The sequence below is a fragment of the Labrus bergylta genome, chromosome 15 (assembly GCF_963930695.1).
Source record: "Labrus bergylta chromosome 15, fLabBer1.1, whole genome shotgun sequence".
Lineage (NCBI taxonomy): Eukaryota > Metazoa > Chordata > Actinopteri > Labriformes > Labridae > Labrus > Labrus bergylta.
In genome coordinates this window covers 805,465-820,241 of record NC_089209.1, presented here as the reverse complement: position 1 = coordinate 820,241, position 14,777 = coordinate 805,465, and the positions used below count along the sequence as shown (strand labels likewise).

Genomic DNA, 14,777 nt, shown 5'->3' with positions numbered 1-14,777 from the left:
ACCTCACCCTGTCTCACCTCACCCTGTCTCACCTCCCCCTGTCTCACCTCACCCTGTCTCACCTCACACTTTCTCACCCTGTCTCACCTCACCCTGTCTTACCTCACCCTGTCTCACCTCACTGTGTCTCACCCTGTCTCACCTCACCCTGTCTCACCTCACTGTGTCTCACCCTGTCTCACCTCACCCTTTCTCACACCTCACCCTGTCTCACCTCCCCCTGTCTCACCTCACCCTGTCTTACCTCACCCTGTCTCACCTCACTGTGTCTCACCCTGTCTCACCTCACCCTGTCTCACCTCACTGTGTCTCACCCTGTCTCACCTCACCCTTTCTCACACCTCACCCTGTCTCACCTCCCCCTGTCTCACCTCACCCTGTCTCACCTCACACTTTCTCACCCTGTCTCACCTCACTATGTCTCACCCTGTCTCACCTCACTGTGTCTCACCCCTCTCACCTGTCTCACGCCTCTCACCTGTCTCACCCCTCTCACCTGTCTCACGCCTCTCACCCCTCTCACCATGTCTCACCCCTCTCACCTGTCTCACCCCTCTCACCATGTCTCACCCCTCTCACCTGTCTCACCCCTCTCACCATGTCTCACCCCTCTCACCATGTCTCACCCCTCTCACCTGTCTCACCCCTCTCACCATGTCTCACCCCTCTCACCTGTCTCACCCCTCTCACCTGTCTCACCCTCTCACCTGTCTCACCCCTCTCACCTGTCTCACCCCTTTCACCTGTCTCACCTGTCTCACCCCTTTCACCTGTCTCACCCCTCTCACCTGTCTACATGCTAACAGTTTTCTTCTCCTGCTCGTCCTCAGGTCTCTGGGCAGGATGGAGGACGTGGCGGTACGTAGAATAAAACTTTAATCAGGCTTATTAGAAGAAGAATCGTGTTGTTGTTGTTGTTGTTGTTGTTGTTGTTGTTGTTGTTGTTGTTGTTGAGTTGCTGTAACATCTTGAATTCTTCCAGCCGGTGAACGTAAAGATTATTTGAAGTATCAGACTCATGGGAAGCTTACGTCGTTTCCTGTCTGTTTCTATGGCAACAGCTTCTGCAGTATAAAGAGCACCTGAGCATCTCTGATGAAAACAAGAGGCGGGACTTCCTGAAGAGCTGCCTCAGGTGAGTGAGCCTGCAGGCCACCGTACTGTACTGAACTAGACTACTTTATTTAAACAATAGAAACAAAGTCCTCATCAGACACTTCATGTGATGACCTGATGATGTCAGCAGTGACATCACTGTAACATGTGTTTGTTTGTGTCCAGTCTCCCGTTCTCTGCAGAGGACTCGGCTCACGTTCAGGATCACTACACCCTGCTGGAGAGACAGATCATCATCGAGGTCAGAGACAAAACAAAACCTAACCCCAACTCAGACCAGCTCTGAAGGCTCTGTGTGTGTTAAAGGAAGAACGTGCGACTTTTAGATCCAGTAGATGGCGCCCTTTAGCACCAGCATGAAACCAAAACAAACTTCTGATTGGCCACACCTCCAACGCCCCTACACTCAAACCAAGTTGCAGACAAAATCGTTCTTTGCTCGAGATGCAATCACCTGTGTCCTTCATTGTTGTGTTAGCATGCTAATGTTAGCGCTCTTTAGTTAGCTCGTAGCTTCACATTGTTGTGTTAGCGTGCTAATGTTAGCGCTCTTTAGTTAGCTCGTAGCTTCACATTGTTGTGTTAGCGTGCTAATGTTAGCGCTCTTTAGTTAGCTCGTAGCTTCACATTGTTGTGTTAGCGTGCTAATGTTAGCGCTCTTTAGTTAGCTCGTAGCTTCACATTGTTGTGTTAGCGTGCTAATGTTAGCGCTCTTTAGTTAGCTCGTAGCTTCACATTGTTGTGTTAGCGTGCTAATGTTAGCGCTCTTTAGTTAGCTCGTAGCTTCACATTGTTGTGTTAGCGTGCTAATGTTAGCGCTCTTTAGTTAGCTCGTAGCGTCACATTGTTGTGTTAGCGTGCTAATGTTAGCGCTCTTTAGTTAGCTCGTAGCTTCACATTGTTGTGTTAGCGTGCTAATGTTAGCGCTCTGTAGTTAGCTCGTAGCTTCACATTGTTGTGTCAGCATGCTAATGTTAGCGCTCTTTAGTCAGCTCGTAGCTTCACATTGTTGTGTTAGCATGCTAATGTTAGCGCTCTTCAGTCAGCTCGTAGCTTCACATTGTTGTGTTAGCATGCTAATGTTAGCTCTCTTTAGTTAGCTCGTAGCTTCACATTGTTGTGTTAGCATGCTAATGTTAGCGCTCTTTAGTTAGCTCGTAGCTTCACATTGTTGTGTTAGCATGCTAATGTTAGCGCTCTTTAGTCAGCTCGTAGCTTCACATTGTTGTGTTAGCATGCTAATGTTAGCGCTCTTCAGTCAGCTCGTAGCTTCACATTGTTGTGTTAGCATGCTAATGTTAGCGCTCTTTAGTTAGCTCGTAGCTTCACATTGTTGTGTTAGCATGCTAATGTTAGCGCTCTTTAGTTAGCTCGTAGCTTCACATTTCATGTAAACTGACACAGAATGAGCGTGATCTAAAAACTCTTACTAACATCCAAATAATCAGTGAGTATGTTCTTCTTCTTCTCTCTAGTTCTTGACTAAAACAGCTTTTATACACAAGGGGAGGAGCCGGCCGTCCCGTCCATGTAAACACGGCTCTGACAACAACACAGCCAGCGGGACTCGAGCTTCTCCTTCATTGTAGACAGTCAGGACTCAGAGACACATTTACACAGGACAGACTTTAGGATTTATTTATGTGTACTGCACATTCTTCCTCTAATCTCAAACACGCTCTGAGTTCTGAAGTCTCTCTAACTCTTTTAGTTTCCTTTAACAGAAGGGTCTGTAAGTGAAAGTAAAGATTTGATTATTAACGACTCTGGGGATGGGTTATGGATACGACTCTGCGATTCAGTGTCTCAGTTCACTCCAGTTAAAACCCAGTTCATTCCTGTTGTGTTGCTAGGCAACTGACCGGCAGGCCGAGCGAGGAGGGAAGGTGGAAATCTTCCAGAAGTTTCCCAGAAGAGCTTCAATCCTCAACATGCCGTTAGTCACAACTCTGTACTACTGCTGCTTCTACCACTACACCGAGCCCGAGGTCAGTCTCACGTTAACTAAACCTGTATGAGATCAGGTTAACCAGATAATCTGAACCAGATAAATTGATCCAGATAAATTGATCCAGATTAATTGATCCAGTTTAGTTGATCCAGAATAGTTGATCCAGATAAATTGATCAAGATAAATTGATCCAGATTAGTTGATCCAGATAAATTGATCCAGATTAGTTGATCCAGATAAATTGATTCAGATTAGTTGATTCTGCTTGTCTTCTGTTCTCAGGGAATGTACAGCAGTCCGTTGAACATCCGTCAGACCTTTAAGGTGAGACTTGTTCAGGTGTTGTTTACGTGTATAAACACTCAAAGGCTGACCTATGAACGACTACCAAACACCTGTTGACCTTTGACCTCAGATTCCAGAGAAGCAGTACTTTGTGACGGCGTTGTCGGCGCGAGCGAAGCTGAAAGCGTGGTCGGATGTGGACGCTCTGTTCACGAGCAGGAACTGGCTCGGCTTCACCCGGAAGAAATCACCGCTCAACTTCCAACGAGTCGTTGACATCCTGCAGAAGAACTCCGCCCCCACACAGGTGAGGAGGCGGGGCTAACAGTACCACCAATGATCAAGGTGTTTGATTGACAGGAGGAAGTAGAGATGTAAAGATGCGGGAAGGGAAGTAATCTGACACAAGAGGGTTTTATTTGATTGACAGGTGAATGATTGACAGGTGTATATTTAATGATTGACAAATGAATGATTGACAGGTGAATGACTGACAGGTGTATAATTGACAGGTGAATGATTGACAGGTGAATGATTGACAGGTGTATGATTGACAGGTGAATGATTGACAGGTGTATTTTTATTGATTGACAGGTGAATGATTGACAGGTGTATTTTTATTGATTGACAGGTGAATGATTGACAGGTGTATGATTGACAGGTGAATGATTGACAGGTGAATGATTGACAGGTGTATGATTGACAGGTGAATGATTGACAGGTGAATGATTGACAGGTGAATGATTGACAGGTGTATTTTTAATGATTGACAGGTGCTGAAGGACTACGTGGCGTTGGTTGATGATGCGGACGTCAGGATCGGTTTGGCTCAGAAATATAAATGTCACGACATCGTCATCAACGTGAGGCACATACCTGTGTTCACATTAATAAAGCTCTCTGATTGGACGATCAATTATAAGCCCTCAATACACCTGCTCGTGTTAATGATGTCATGTTTCTATGGGCCAATCAGACGTACCGAGACCTGAAGGACCGACAGCTGTTGCTAGGATACCGGGGAAAGGTTGAGAGAGGGTCGGTGGAGGAGAGGAAGATTGACGAGCTGCTCAGCAACCTGGTGAGGAAGAGGATGATGACATCACCATCATCATCATCATGTGACCTCACTGAATGTTTCTTCTTCTCTTTCAGCAAATGAGGTGGAAGAACTGACTGTCACACAGGAAGGACATTAGGGACGTCCAATCAGCTTTCAGCCTGGGGGAGTGCTCACTGAGCTGCCGCCCCCAAAATGCAGAGTGGGCGGGGCTTATTGTTCTCGAGTCATTGATGACTCATCAGAAAGACATTCCTGAAAAATGTTTTGTAAATATGAATGTAAATAAATATTATCAACAAATGTGAAATGATAACGAGTTATTGATTAAGGAAAGGAGTTAAGGAGAGGAGGTAGATAAGGAAAGGAGGTAGAGAATGAGAGGAGGGGGTAGAGAAGGAGAGGAGGAGGTAGGGAAGGAGAGGAGGAGGTAGAGAAGGAGAGGAGGAGGTAGGGAAGGAGAGGAGGGTCAGAGCGCTTTAAAATGTTTCAATCATGAACACTGATCTTCTTGCTGTTGGTGCGTTCATGAGGTGTCGGAGACATCGGAAAAACAAGTTTCCAAGTTTAAACGCACACGAAGACTGAAGAGACTCAGAAAAGAATAAATACTGGACGTCGGATTCATCATCACCTGGGGGAAGAATCTGTTTAGATGATGTTAACATACTTTTATTAATTCACATATTGCACATCAACTTTTACCTGACACAAAACTTTAATCAGAGATGTAACGTGATCTTCAGAACATTAACCATGTTTTTACTTTTACAACATTCAGACTTTCTGAACACCAAGTCTGAAGAACGATGAAAGTCGGACGACCCAAGCAGCACCTAAACGCAGCATCAGGCACTAACTGACAGTGAACAAGCATTCTGATTGGTGTGTGGTGTCTGAGGAGGGCTCAGAGGTCTGCTGTGCCACCTTGTGGTTTAAATATGCCACTGCAGCTTTATGCTTATTTTATTTATAAATAATTATGACATATAAACGGGGTCTCCCAGAGCAGACACAAGGTCGTCTGGTGTGTAGTTGGTAGGAAGGAGGAACTATCCAAGTGTTGCGTTTACCTTTCTCCTCTCTCCTCTCTCTCCTCTCCTTTCTCCTCTCTCCTCTCTCCTCTCCTTTCTCCTCTCTCCTCTCTCCTCCTCCTATCTCCTCTCTCCTCTTTTCTCTCTCCTCTCATCTCCTCTCTCCTCTCTCCTCTCTCCTCTCTCCTCTCTCCTCTCTCCTCCTCCTATCTCCTCTCTCCTCTCTCTTCTCCTCTCACCCCTCTCCTCCTCCTCTCTCCTCTCGCCTCTCTCCTCTCTCCCTCTCTACTCAACCTCTCTCCTCTCTCCTCTCTCCTCTCTCCTCTCTACTCAACCTCTCTCCTCTCTCCTCTCTCCTCTCTCCTCTCTCCTCTCTCCTCTCTCCTCCTCCTATCTCCTCTCTCCTCTCGCCTCTCTCCTCTCCTCTCTCTCCTCTCTCCTCTCTACTCAACCTCTCTCCTCTCCTCTCTCTCCTCTCTCCTCTCTCCTCTCTCCTCCTCTCTCCTCTCCTCTCTCCTCTCTCCTCTCCTCTCTCCTCTCTCCTTTCTCCTCCTCCTCTCTCCTCCTCTCTCCTCTCCTCTCTCTCCTCTCTCCTCTCTCCATGTGTGATGCGTTCAGGGTCCTCTCGGTGGTTCCGGTGAACCTGCGGTCGGTGTGTTTTTTTTCTTCTTTGTTTTTCATGTTTTCAGGATGTGATCAATTGAAGATGGCGGATGAATTATTGATGCTCCGGTTGTAGTTTTGTCGTCCACGTGACCCTCCGCAGCTCTACTCTCCTCGTGTCACTTCACGTCGCTTCATTCAGAGTCGGATCGCACGAGGAGACAGACGGAGGATGCGCGAGACGGCGGTGCGTTTCTTTATATTAAACTTAAATGAATAATAATCAGTAATAAATGTTCCTGTAGGAATGATTCAGCTAGCACGTGCTCTGTAGAAATCTTTATTTTCAATAATCGATCAGAAAATATGAAAATATTAACAATTTAAGAATATATCAAATACAGTTTATTCATTATAGAATATAAAACTTTATTCATAAAACCAAAGAAATCAATGTTTAGTATAAAAAGAAGACATAACTTATTTAATATTTACTGTTTGATCGTCAAATCAACAATATTATATTAAATGATATTATATTAAATGAGATTTATTAAATTATATTATCAAATGATATTATTCTAAATTAAATCTCTGCACTAATTAAATTCTGACTGTCACATCTTTATTAGAGAATATCTTTGATATTTACTTCAAACCCTGAGCTCAGCTCATTTATTATAAATATTAAATATATGAAACATCCTACAGACTTTGAAGGAGACTCAGGGTGACGTGAAGGGGTTTTATTTAGAGTTGGTGATTAGAGTGGGTATTTATTTCAGTAAAAGAACGTGAAGTGACACTTTTCACAGAAAAGGAGAGAACTAACTTCCTGTGTTGTCTGTGTTAACTCTGTGTGGGCCGACCTGCTTTAAGGTCTTTGAACGTCTCATCAGTAGTGTCGGGGATCGTTCTTCCATCAGCTGTCTCTGTGTGGGCCGGGATGGAAATGAACTCTTTCACCTCCCTTCCTGTGACAGCTGGGTTCAAACATCGACCCCACTCAGGGTCAGATTGACTAAAGGTTTGAGTTTATTAAAACATGTGTAAACTTCATCCCACCAGCAAACAAAGTGTTAACTGATCTACTAACAATGTGCAGTGAAGATTGAATCTTTCAAATGAGCAAAACAACACACATTGTCCATTTAGTACGTTTGACTTAATGAATATTCAATATGGGTCGTTTCTGTCCTAACGTGTAAAACACTGGGAGGAGAAAATGCAAAGAACTGAAGTTAGTACACACATTGTGATTTACCAAGCAGACAAAAACTTTGGTGATCGTGACGGTGTCTGAATTTAACACCTTTGAAAAGAAGGTGCTAACCCAGGAGACCAGTGTTACACACAACAGGCTGCTGTTATTGAAGTTAGGAGGAGACATAGGCTCAATCAAAGAAGGCATACAGATCACGTTATTCTCCACATGTGTTTACATGTTTCAAATGACAGAAAAATAAATGTCATGCATTTATTTTTTAATTTGATTTAATATTCTAATCGTTAAGGAAGAGGAACACCGTGATTAAACTACAGGCTGTTGTTGCCAAAGAAAACTGAACATCCACAGCCTCTGCATTCTATAGAATTTCAACATTGACGTTTATGTCTTCCTGTTTCCCTCTTTTCACCAACATTATATGTTAAACTGGGATTTCCTTTTTCTCGGGTCGTGCGTCTCTCCTCCAGCTCGCCCCCTGCGGTGCGCTCCTCTCCATAATGCGCTCGTCTCCTCCCTCTAAAGCTGCTGCTACTCTGTAGGAGTATCTATTTATATCCAGTAGAACAACCTAACTTAAAAAGTTTTCTTAGTAGATCTCCTGCGAAACGCCCACCAACCAAACATGCAAACTTTTGGAGTGAACACACAATTTAGTACTCTTTAATTGTGAGCTTTGTAAATCTGACCCTGATAGTCATGAAGAGAGAGAATATAAGAAGCTGCAGAGAGACAGAGACAGAGACAGAGAGAGACAGAGAGAGAGAGAGAGACAGAGAGAGAGAGAGAGACAGAGAGAGAGACAGAGACAGAGAGACAGAGAGAGAGAGAGAGAGAGAGAGAGACAGAGACAGAGAGACAGAGAGAGAGAGAGAGAGAGAGAGAGACAGAGACAGAGAGAGAGAGAAAGAGAGAGAGAGACAGAGAGACAAAGAGAGAGAGACTGAGACAGAGAGACAGAGAGAGAGGGAGAGAGACAGAGAGAGAGAGACAGAGAGACAAAGAGAGAGAGACTGAGAGAGAGAGACTGAGAGAGAGAGAGAGAGAGAGAGACAGAGAGAGAGAGACAAAAAGAGAGAGACTGAGAGAGAGAGACAGAGAGAGAGGGAGAGACACAGAAAGAGAGAGACAGAGAGACAAAGAGAGAGAGACTGAGAGAGAGAGAGAGAGAGAGAGACAGAGAGAGAGAGACAAAGAGAGAGAGACTGAGAGAGAGAGACAGAGAGAGAGGGAGAGAGACAGAGAGAGAGAGACAGAGAGACAAAGAGAGAGAGAGGGAGAGAGGGAGAGAGACAGAGAGAGAGAGAGACACAGAGAAAGAGAGAGAGCTCCTTTATCTTCTTTAGCTCCTTTATCTTCTTTATCTTCTTTATCTCCTTTATCTTCTTTATCTCCTTTGTCTTCTTTATCTTCTTTATCTCCTTTATCTTCTTTATCTCCTTTGTCTTCTTTATCTCCTTTGTCTTCTTTATCTCCTTTATCTTCTTTATCTTCTTTAGCTCCTTTATCTTCTTTATCTTCTTTAGCTCCTTTATCTTCTTTATCTCCTTTATCTTCTTTATCTCCTTTGTCTCCTTTATCTCCTTTATCTCCTTTGTCTCCTTTATCTTCTTTATCTTCTTTATCTCCTTTGTCTTCTTTATCTCCTTTATCTTCTTTATCTTCTTTAGCTCCTTTATCTTCTTTATCTTCTTTAGCTCCTTTATCTTCTTTATCTTCTTTATCTCCTTTATCTTCTTTGTCTCCTTTGTCTCCTTTATCTTCTTTATCTTCTTTAGCTCCTTTATCTTCTTTATCTTCTTTAGCTCCTTTATCTTCTTTATCTTCTTTATCTCCTTTATCTTCTTTATCTCCTTTATCTTCTTTAGCTCCTTTATCTTCTTTATCTTCTTTAGCTCCTTTATCTTCTTTATCTTCTTTATCTCCTTTATCTTCTTTATCTCCTTTAGCTCCTTTATCTTCTTTATCTTCTTTAGCTCCTTTAGCTCCTTTATCTTCTTTATCTTCTTTAGCTTCTTTATCTCCTTTATCTTCTTTAGCTCCTTTATCTTCTTTATCTCCTTTAGCTCCTTTAGCTCCTTTATCTTCTTTATCTTCTTTAGCTTCTTTATCTCCTTTATCTTCTTTAGCTCCTTTATCTTCTTTATCTTCTTTAGCTTCTTTATCTCCTTTATCTTCTTTAGCTCCTTTATCTTCTTTAGCTCCTTTATCTTCTTTATCTTCTTTATCTTCTTTATCTCCTTTATCTTCTTTATCTCCTTTATCTTCTTCAGCTTCTTTATCTCCTTTATCTTCTTTATCTCCTTTATCTTCTTTAGCTCCTTTATCTTCTTTATCTCCTTTATCTCCTTTAGCTCCTTTATCTTCTTTATCTCCTTTATCTTCTTTATCTCCTTTATCTTCTTTAGCTCCTTTATCTTCTTTATCTTCTTTATCTTCTTTATCTTCTTTAGCTCCTTTATCTTCTTTAGCTCCTTTATCTTCTTTATCTCCTTTATCTCCTTTAGCTTCTTTATCTCCTTTATCTTCTTTAGCTCCTTTATCTTCTTTAGCTCCTTTATCTTCTTTATCTTCTTTATCTTCTTTAGCTCCTTTAGCTCCTTTATCTTCTTTATCTTCTTTATCTTCTTTATCTTCTTTATCTTCTTTAGCTCCTTTATCTTCTTTAGCTCCTTTATCTTCTTTATCTTCTTTATCTTCTTTATCTTCTTTAGCTCCTTTAGCTCCTTTATCTTCTTTATCTTCTTTATCTTCTTTAGCTCCTTTAGCTCCTTTATCTTCTTTATCTTCTTTATCTTCTTTATCTTCTTTATCTTCTTTATCTTCTTAGCTCCGATAACCGCTAAGTCAAGCTAATTCCCCGTCGCTGCATAAAGAACTCAGTATTCGACTGGATGATATCTGGAAGGTGACGGGGTTCTGTTTTGTCTCCTGCAGACGATCTTTTGGTTTTCACAGTGATAAAGATGCAATGCTTAGACTGCCGTCGGATGGGGCCCCCTCAAGGAGGTTTCCTACTGTCGTTGCAAAATAAGCACATTTTGGTCCGCTGCTTTGGTTTACAGTTTGTCATCCCTCAGGGGCCCCCCTTCTGGTCTGGGGCCCGAGCAGCGCCTCTGCACATCAGCGTCTCGTTGTCATGTGTATCAGGGATCTGAAAAGAGACTGTGGTTAACGTGAGACGCTTCTACAGAGAGAAACACACTAACCCAGAGGACGCCGTCTCTTTAAAAGGAAACATCTTTGTTCCTCTTTCAACGTTTACAAGCAGCTGTTCTCCTGATGTTACCATCACTGTGTGTGTGTGTGTGTGTGTGTGTGTGTGACTGTGTGTGTGTGTGTGTGTGTGTGTGTGTGTGTGTGTGTGTGTGTGTGTGTGTGTGTGTGTGTGTGTGTGTGTGTGTGTGTGTGTGTGTGTGTGTAACTGTGTGTGTGTGTGTGTGTGACTGTGTGTGTGTGTGTGTGTGTGTGTGTGTGTGTGTGTGTGTAACTGTGTGTGTGTGTGTGTGTGTGTGTGTGTGTGTGTGTGTGTGTGTGTAACTGTGTGTGTGTGTGTGTGTGTGTGTGTGACTGTGTGTGTGTGTGTGTGTGTGTGTGTGTGTGTGTGTGTGTGTGTGTGTGTGTAACTGTGTGTGTGTGTGTGTGTGTGTGTGTGTGTGTGTGTGTGTGTGTGTGTGTGTGTGTGTGTAACTGTGTGTGTGTGTGTGTGTGACTGTGTGTGTGTGTGTGTGTGTGTGTGTGTGTGTGTGTAACTGTGTGTGTGTGTGTGTGTGTGTGTGTGACTGTGTGTGTGTGTGTGTGTGACTGTGTGTGTGTGTGTGTGTGTGTGTGTGTGTGTGTGTGTGTGTAACTGTGTGTGTGTGTGTGTGTGTGACTGTGTGTCTGTGTGTGTGTGTGTGTGTGTGTGACTGTGTGTGTGTGTGTGTGTGTGTGTGTGTGTGACTGTGTGTGACACTGTGTGTGTGTGTGTGATTGTGTCTGTGTGTAACTGTGTGTGTGTGTGTGTGTGTGTGTGTGTATGTCTGTGTGTAAGTGTGTGTGTGACTGTGTGTGTGTGTGTGTGTGACTGTGTGTGACTGTGTGTGACTGTGTGTGTGTGTGTGTGTGTGTGTGTGTGTGTGTGACACTGTGTGTCTGTGTGTGTGTGTGTGTCTGTGTGTAACTGTGTGTGTGTGTGTGTAAGTGTGAGTAACTAATATAGTCACTAGTCTCATCCGATTGGACGTCAGTTTGATTGACAGCTGTTCGGATCTTAACAATGAGAGTGATGACATCACAACTTGTTAAATTATTGATCTGAGGAGAGTCAATGAAAAATGAGATCAGAGTGCTGACAGCCAATCAGAGCGCAGCAGAGAAAACAAAGAACCTGAACCAGAGAACAAACACACAGGAAGTGTTTTGATTCTTTATTTATTTATGTAAGGTTTATTTAAGCAGATCATTCAGCCAATGAGCACGCATCATGATCAACACCATTCAGAATCAGTTTACAAAATAAAAGTTCACATCTATCAGCTTTATTTCTACTCTGTGATCAGTCTGAAGAAACCGACCTTTATTTTGAAAACAAAAATCAAAGCAGGAAAATAAATCATATCTTTGATTCTGACCTCTCGTCCAATCAGAAACAGTTTCATCACAGGGACTGAGCATTTCAAAGGTTTGATGCTGAAGCAACAATCAGGTCGTTTTATTTTGAAATGATCGATCTGAATCATCAAAGAGACTCGAGCTGTAGATACGTGTCCCCGATGTGACTGCTGAAAAACTGACACGAGCGAAACTGTTGTGGCGGGGACTTCCTGTCAGATAGGAAACAAAGGCTGTAGAGATGATCTTCACTCTGATTGGTTCTCTCTCTCTCTTCAGACATCATGCATGAGCTGTTGGAGACCGAGACCGCCCCCGTCCTGACCAACACGACTTCCATTTCGTGTCAGAAGCCGTTCGACGATGGCCGCCTGCCGCTCATGCTGCTGTACAGCGGCGTGCTGGCGGTGGGACTTCCTGCTAACTTCCTGACCCTCTACCTCACCTGGCTGCAGGTGCGCAGGAGCAACGTGCTGGGCGTGTACCTGTGGAGCCTGTCACTGTGCGACCTCACCTACCTGTGCACGCTGCCGCTGTGGACGCTGTACGTGAGCGCGGGTCACGTGTGGCCGTGGAGCTCGGTGGCGTGTAAGCTAACGGGCTACATCTTCTTCACCAACATGTACATCAGCATCTTCCTGCTCTGCTGCGTCTCCTGCGACCGCTACGTCGCCGTCGTCTACAGCGTGGAGTCCCGCGGCCTGCGATGCCGACGCCACGCCTTCCTCATCGTCGTCACCATGGTGCTGCTGGTTGCCGTCGGCCACGTGCCCGTCTTCACCATGAGGGAGGGGGAAGCCACGCAGGGCCAACGCCGCTGCTTCGAGCCGAGTCAGAGCAGCGCCACGGTGACGGGCTTCAACTACGCTCGCTTCGTGGTCGGGTTCCTGATCCCGCTGCTCGTGCTGGTGGCGACCAACCGCGGGATCCTGGTGAACGTGCAGAGCAGCACGGGGCTGCGGCGCGAGCAGAAGGAGCGCGTGCGCTGGCTGGCGATGGCGGTGGTGTTCCTCTTCCTGGTCTGCTTCGCCCCGTATCACCTGATCCTGCTGGTGCGCGCCATCCTCTTCCACTTCCCGCGCCTGGAGGACGGCACCTGTCTGTTCGAGACCACCGTGTACACGCCGTACACCATCTCGCTCGGCCTGTCCACCGTCAACAGCGCCGTCAACCCCATCCTCTACGTCCTGTCCAGCGACAACATCCGCAAAGAGCTGCGCCGCGGCCTCGCTGGCCTCTGTGACCGCGCCCACCTGAGGACGCGATCCGACAGCAGCCAGAACAAGATCCAGCCCACCAGGAACTCCTCGGAGCTGAACCCGGGAACCAAGATGGATGGACCCCCGGGACCAGCAGAGACCTGCAGACAGGCTGGACTGGACTCTGAGGTGTTAGTTCCACCGGTCTAACCAGCGGGGGAGGGGCGGTGTGTCCTGAAGGGGGCGCCGCAGGTATCAGGACTCCACTGAGGAGCTCCGATCAACAAACAGACAAAATCAATAGATAACAGAGTTTCAGATAAAAACTGATGAGCTGACAGTTTTTAACCTTTAATAAATAAGTGACGACCTCACACGAGACACGGCGCCCCCTGCTGGTCAGACGTGAACTTTACAGATTTTAAAAATCCTGTTTCTGTAAATAAAGTAAAATAAAGTTCATACAAAACAGCTGCTGTCACAATATATCCCACAATCCTTTGCTCCTCTGCTTACTGTTACACCCCCCCAACACACACACACACATCTCGGCTGTTTCCATGGTAACTGCATCATGACATGTTGGATTTTTTAATCTGAAAACTTTTATGAAGATTAAAAACAAGAGCAAATAAAGCCGTAAAAAACAAAGCGATCTGATTGGACGAGAGGCGGGTGTGTTATTTCTGAAGAAGTAAAAACACACAAGGTGGTTACTGGTTAACTTCAGACATCAATTTAAGTACAAAGGTAGGCGTCTGTGGTAACCATGGAAACAGCAACTGTTCCACCGCAGGTCGAGCTGGTGGAATCAAACGTCAGCGTTTTGTTCAAACTTACTCATTTTTACAGTCTATGGTTCAAACATGGAGAGTAAACACGAAGCCTCGTATCAAGAAGTGTGTCACTCACTTCCTGTCTGAGCTGCTTCCTGTTTGCTGCTCCATGACTCGTGACTCGTGTTTCCATGATAACAAAGTGGCAGACAGCTGGGAGGGTGTGAGACAGTCTCACTGCACACCCACACGGACCAATGATCAGCCTGACATCAGACAGAATGACATGTAGGACATGGTGGTTGCCATGGTAACAGCAGGTGTTTCAATAATTTATCAGTGAAATCTAAAATCTGGTACCTTCACAATAAAAGCCTCAGAATCAGTGCACTGTTCGCTTTGTCACCTATTTTAAATTCAGTCACATTTTTTTTTTTAACCCTTTATCGTTTTAGTCGACGAAAACTACAAACATGGCCACCCAGTTTTTTTTTTTTTTTAATAAAAAGTCCCAAACTGTCTCAGCTCCTCACAGAAATCAAAGAGGAGACATGTTTTTAAAAACGTGAAGAACTGCAGATCACATATGAATGCATGAATATGAATTATGTTACCATGGATACTCTGAGTGTTTCATGACTCCACCTGTCAGACGTTTAAAGACAGAAGAGATTCACTGATATGACTTTACAGATCAGTCACTCACTGATTGGTCAGGTTATCAGAAGATCTACTTTTAGCTTGCCACCGTCACGTTGTTGTTGACTGTTTTTCATGAACAAACACTGAATCATTTCGACTTAACGGCAACTTGTAAAATAATCAGGTGACTTTCTAGAATTTCATAGTCAAATACATTTTTCAGAACTTTTCTCAATAAAAGATAAAACTTTCAAAAACGAGTCCAGTTTGTCTTCTTTATCAGACCCTGTGTA

The 14,777-nt window shown here is 44.4% G+C and overlaps 2 protein-coding genes across 3 annotated transcripts in view; both read left to right on the top strand.

The window, feature by feature from the left end:
* vipas39 (VPS33B interacting protein, apical-basolateral polarity regulator, spe-39 homolog) overlaps positions 1 to 4,722 on the top strand; it is a 14,609-nt gene extending 9,887 nt beyond the window's left edge. Inside the window, exons 11-19 of the mRNA XM_065963929.1 lie at positions 831 to 858; positions 1,062 to 1,135; positions 1,282 to 1,357; positions 2,970 to 3,104; positions 3,350 to 3,391; positions 3,483 to 3,659; positions 4,126 to 4,215; positions 4,329 to 4,433; positions 4,508 to 4,722. Coding sequence (XP_065820001.1) covers positions 831 to 858; positions 1,062 to 1,135; positions 1,282 to 1,357; positions 2,970 to 3,104; positions 3,350 to 3,391; positions 3,483 to 3,659; positions 4,126 to 4,215; positions 4,329 to 4,433; positions 4,508 to 4,528 — 748 coding nt within the window. The 3' untranslated portion in view covers positions 4,529 to 4,722. The remainder of the gene's footprint in view (positions 1 to 830; positions 859 to 1,061; positions 1,136 to 1,281; positions 1,358 to 2,969; positions 3,105 to 3,349; positions 3,392 to 3,482; positions 3,660 to 4,125; positions 4,216 to 4,328; positions 4,434 to 4,507) is intronic.
* Positions 4,723 to 5,917: 1,195 nt separating this feature from the next.
* Positions 5,918 to 13,537, top strand: gpr132b (G protein-coupled receptor 132b). 2 transcript variants are annotated; one of them, XM_020627672.3, is made up of 3 exons: positions 5,918 to 6,296; positions 6,929 to 7,076; positions 12,147 to 13,537. In XM_020627672.3, the coding sequence occupies exons 1-3, from the start codon at positions 6,282 to 6,284 to the stop codon at positions 13,274 to 13,276; spliced, it is 1,293 nt and encodes a 430-aa protein (XP_020483328.2). In that variant the 5' UTR covers positions 5,918 to 6,281; the 3' UTR covers positions 13,277 to 13,537. The 2 variants fall into 2 exon arrangements, with proteins under 2 accessions (XP_020483328.2, XP_065820002.1); XM_065963930.1 differs by lacking the exon at positions 6,929 to 7,076 and having other exon boundaries at positions 5,930 to 6,296.
* The last annotated feature ends 1,240 nt before the right edge of the window (positions 13,538 to 14,777 follow it).

Bases quoted from the DNA above. Each gene is read 5' to 3' on its own strand.
- gpr132b (XM_020627672.3), top strand. The intron at 7,077-12,146 runs GTTTGAGTTTAT...CTCTCTCTTCAG, and splicing joins CAGGGTCAGATTGACTAAAG to ACATCATGCATGAGCTGTTG.